The sequence below is a fragment of the Saccostrea echinata genome, unplaced genomic scaffold (genome assembly GCF_033153115.1).
Source record: "Saccostrea echinata isolate AGI-Se365-2 ecotype Australia unplaced genomic scaffold, CSIRO_AGI_Sech_v1 ptg000012l, whole genome shotgun sequence".
Lineage (NCBI taxonomy): Eukaryota > Metazoa > Mollusca > Bivalvia > Ostreida > Ostreidae > Saccostrea > Saccostrea echinata.
Window position 1 is genome coordinate 11117543 of NW_026889761.1, and position 3689 is coordinate 11121231.

Below are 3689 nucleotides of genomic sequence, written 5' to 3' on the forward strand. Positions count from 1 at the left end.
ATATATATATATATATATATATATATATATATATATATATATATAAATTTATTTATATGACATTGTTGTTTAACACTTAACAGATAAACCCATGTTTGTTATAAATTTAAAAATGTACAACTCATAGATGTCATGTCTATAAATAAAATAATGGACATCCTGTAACTAAATATAATATACAATCAAGGGGAGGTATATGTACCGTGTATATCGCCACGTCGCTAATAAAAACAAATTGAAAATAATTATTCATCTGCTAGGTTTTTCAAGATCAGATATGACATATATATTTGTCATTTGATTTGCATTGCATGTGCATGTACATTAGCAAATCACCATTAAACGACACTATGATGTAATTTAACCAATACATTTCGTATAACACGATGATTTGATAAATAAGGTAAATATTCATATGATTGAAGCCTACATAAGAATAATTATATATGGAATCAGGATTAAACGTATCTGTTTATATAATTTGGAGTTATCAATGCGCTTATATTTACTGCAGCAGTAAAATAATGAAAGAAATCTTAAAGAAAAGGGTTGTGTTATACTAATTGTTGCAACACCTATTTTTTGTTGTTGAAAGGAAATCCATAAGAAGAAAAGAAACCAAGCATGCCTACCAAGGACGAAGAAATGTTGGTAAATCTAATATCGCTTATTTTTTGCATCTACAGCTATATGAACGAGATCAGCAATGGATATATATGTAAAAAGAAAGTATATCTTTACAGTCTCCTTATATTTGATAATTCTTATAAGGGTATTCAATCTAAGACAAGAACCTTAACCACTTATCCTTTGTCTGAAAATCCTGGGTCTTTAGAACCATTCTTCAGCGGAGCTCTAAAGAGTAATAATGTTGACAATGACATGAGATATGAGTGGCTGCGATTAAGAACATTCTCCACGTTTCCGTTATGTATCTCTCACAGCCCCGTCCGTCTTGCTCGTTCCGGATTTTACTATACAAGAAATCATCTTGAGTGTGTATGTTTTTTATGTGGTAGACGTGTTAGTGATTGGACTGGCAATAACGTCACAGAAATACATAGACAAATTTCTCCAAATTGTCGTCATCTAGCAGGAATTGATGAAACCAATGTTCCAATTGGATCCAACTTCAGTAATCAATCTCTTCCTGAGGTTCAACCTTCATCCTCTGTTGAGCCATGTCACACAAGTCAAGCTCTTGCAAGATCACCTTACCGACAGCCAACTTATCCGTCGAACAGTCTTCAAGAAGTTCTAGGACCCCTTGGAGTAGTCGTTGAGAGACCAAGATATCCTAGTTATTCCGTTTTAGCCACTAGGATTAGCAGTTTTCAACAATGGCCGTCACACTTTATGTTGACTCCTCGGAATCTCAGTATAGCAGGTTTCTTTTATGCCGGGTATGGAGACTATGTTCGATGTTTCTTTTGCGGTGGTAAGTCAAAGGAAATGATCAGATGGTTGATTGTGGTTGCATTAGCATGAAGAAAAATTTAATAAATGAAAATGCGGAGGAAAGTATAATTTTTCCCCCAATTTTAAACTCAATCTTTAGTCAATATTTGCATAGAATGATTTTTATGTAACTCCAAAATGTACGATTTTCCTATCAATGTTTGTTTTAGGTGGTCTGCGAAACTGGGAGCCGGGCGACGATGCTTGGGTAGAACATGCCCGATGGTTTTCGAAATGTTCTTTCTTGTTACAAAACCGCGGTCAAGACTTTGTGGATCTAGTATTGAATGTTCACTCCCAAGACTCAGAAAATCCAGGACAAGTAGTGGAAGCACAAGAATACGATTCACAAACTCATAACATCGACGAGTTTCCAGCAGCACAGCAAGTATTCGAAATGGGGTACACTTGGGAAACAATAAGGGATGCTTATAGGAAAATAAGGAAAAGAAAAACTGGTATATGTACTTGATTTTTTTTTTTATCTAAGTGGTCCATTTTATGGTCTTTCTTCCTGAGAATTATACATGTATGTACTGGTTTTGAAAAGAAAAAAATTATTGATTGAAAAATTATTTTCAGGAATTTAAAATTTTCCCACAAGGTTAATCAAGACAATTTACTCATAGGTGTATCTCCATCAGAATTAGTAGAGGAAATTTTAATAACCGAGACACCAATCGCTGAGTCTCGAGGACCAAGTCATCAGCGTTCACATAACTATCAGACAACCACCATGGATTCCAATGCCGAGGCAGCAGAAAGCGATAAACCACGTAAAAATACCTATATTATCAGATAGATTTATAAAAATTGGTCATAATTCTTATCCTGACTATTGATAATTGGCTGTAAGTTTATTATAGAAATACTTTGTAAAGACTGCAAAATAGAACAGGACATAGTTAACAGTAAAAGAAAAAAAGAAACTTCACACATGTATACGGAATTATGATTTTAAAATTAAAATCTGGCATTTGATAAGAAAGCATTAGTTAGACTTCCTTCCTAATTATCGACAGTTTATAATTTCTTCTTTAAAAAGCAATCTACACATTAAAAGACATATTGCAAATTATATGTTTAATCAATAATTACTTGTTTATGTATACAATATATATAGGGGAAACAATCTCTCCTGAAGACATGTCCCTAGCTGCTGAAGTCGGGGCACTTGATTTAAATGGTACTTACTTTAAATCATGAACAAGCCTCCACAATATTGCATTAAAAATATATTGAAGCATGTTTTGAAAATTATAAAAAATAAATCTAAGATGCTCAAGTTTTTTTTTTTCATGCAGATGAAACGCATTCCCTTCTGGAAGAAAATCGTCAGCTCAGGGAGCAAAGACTATGTCGGGTTGGTGATACTGTTGTATAAATAGATAAAGTAACCTTTACACCACTTACTCTGTGCATGTCTAAACCAAGCAGGATCATATGATTTCATTCATGGTATCATATTTATCTAATTCATTATTAATTTTGTAGATTTGTTTGGAGGAAGACGTTGCCATTGCATTTTTGCCTTGTGGACATTTGTGCTGCTGTGCACACTGTGCACCTGCTATGCGCAAGTGTCCTATCTGCAGAGCCTTTATAAAAGAAACTATCAGAACTTTTCCAGCATAAACAAGTAATGGAGACAATAGATAAGGTTCAGGTTTAAATAGGTACATAAAGGATTGACGTTTTGTTTCCCCACTATATCATTTTTTTTAACGTGCTGCGAAACTTCTAAGTAATTCTTTCAATCTGAGACCAATTTCAAAAATCTCCTGCTAAATTGGTGTTTGCATTTATATCAATAATACGTGTATTATGCATAGATTAATCAGGCGGACGACTGTACTGTGTCACATGTGTATTTGGAAAGTTGCGAAATAATATTTATGTTCTGAATAATGAGAACGAATGTTAAATTATAAACATTTCACCTTATTATGGCTCTTTATTTCAAACCTTTGATAAACATGTTTTTCTACCACTGTAGTAATAAGAGAGAGCGATAGAGAGAGAGAGAGAGAGAGAAAGAGTTGCTTCTGAAAATCAATATTTTAATGTTTTTCCGACGTTTTTCATACAAATCATAAGGCCATTATTTTCAAACTGAATTGCATAGGATTTTTTTCGTTTGCCCGATCATGACAAGGAGCACACGGCGCGTGTGGCTGGTCTACAGGGGATGTTTACTCATCCATGGCACCTGTTCCCAAATCAGTATTTAG

General features: G+C 33.9%; 1 protein-coding gene across 1 annotated transcript; it reads left to right on the forward strand.

Moving 5' to 3' along the window:
- Positions 1–624: 624 nt before the first annotated feature.
- On the forward strand, positions 625–3328 carry LOC133184995 (baculoviral IAP repeat-containing protein 3-like). The gene is made up of 7 exons (XM_061320060.1): positions 625–651; positions 772–1438; positions 1629–1916; positions 2088–2234; positions 2582–2644; positions 2763–2821; positions 2953–3328. Exons 1-7 carry the CDS (start codon positions 625–627, stop codon positions 3091–3093), a joined length of 1392 nt encoding a protein of 463 aa, XP_061176044.1. The 3' UTR covers positions 3094–3328.
- Positions 3329–3689: the final 361 nt, after the last annotated feature.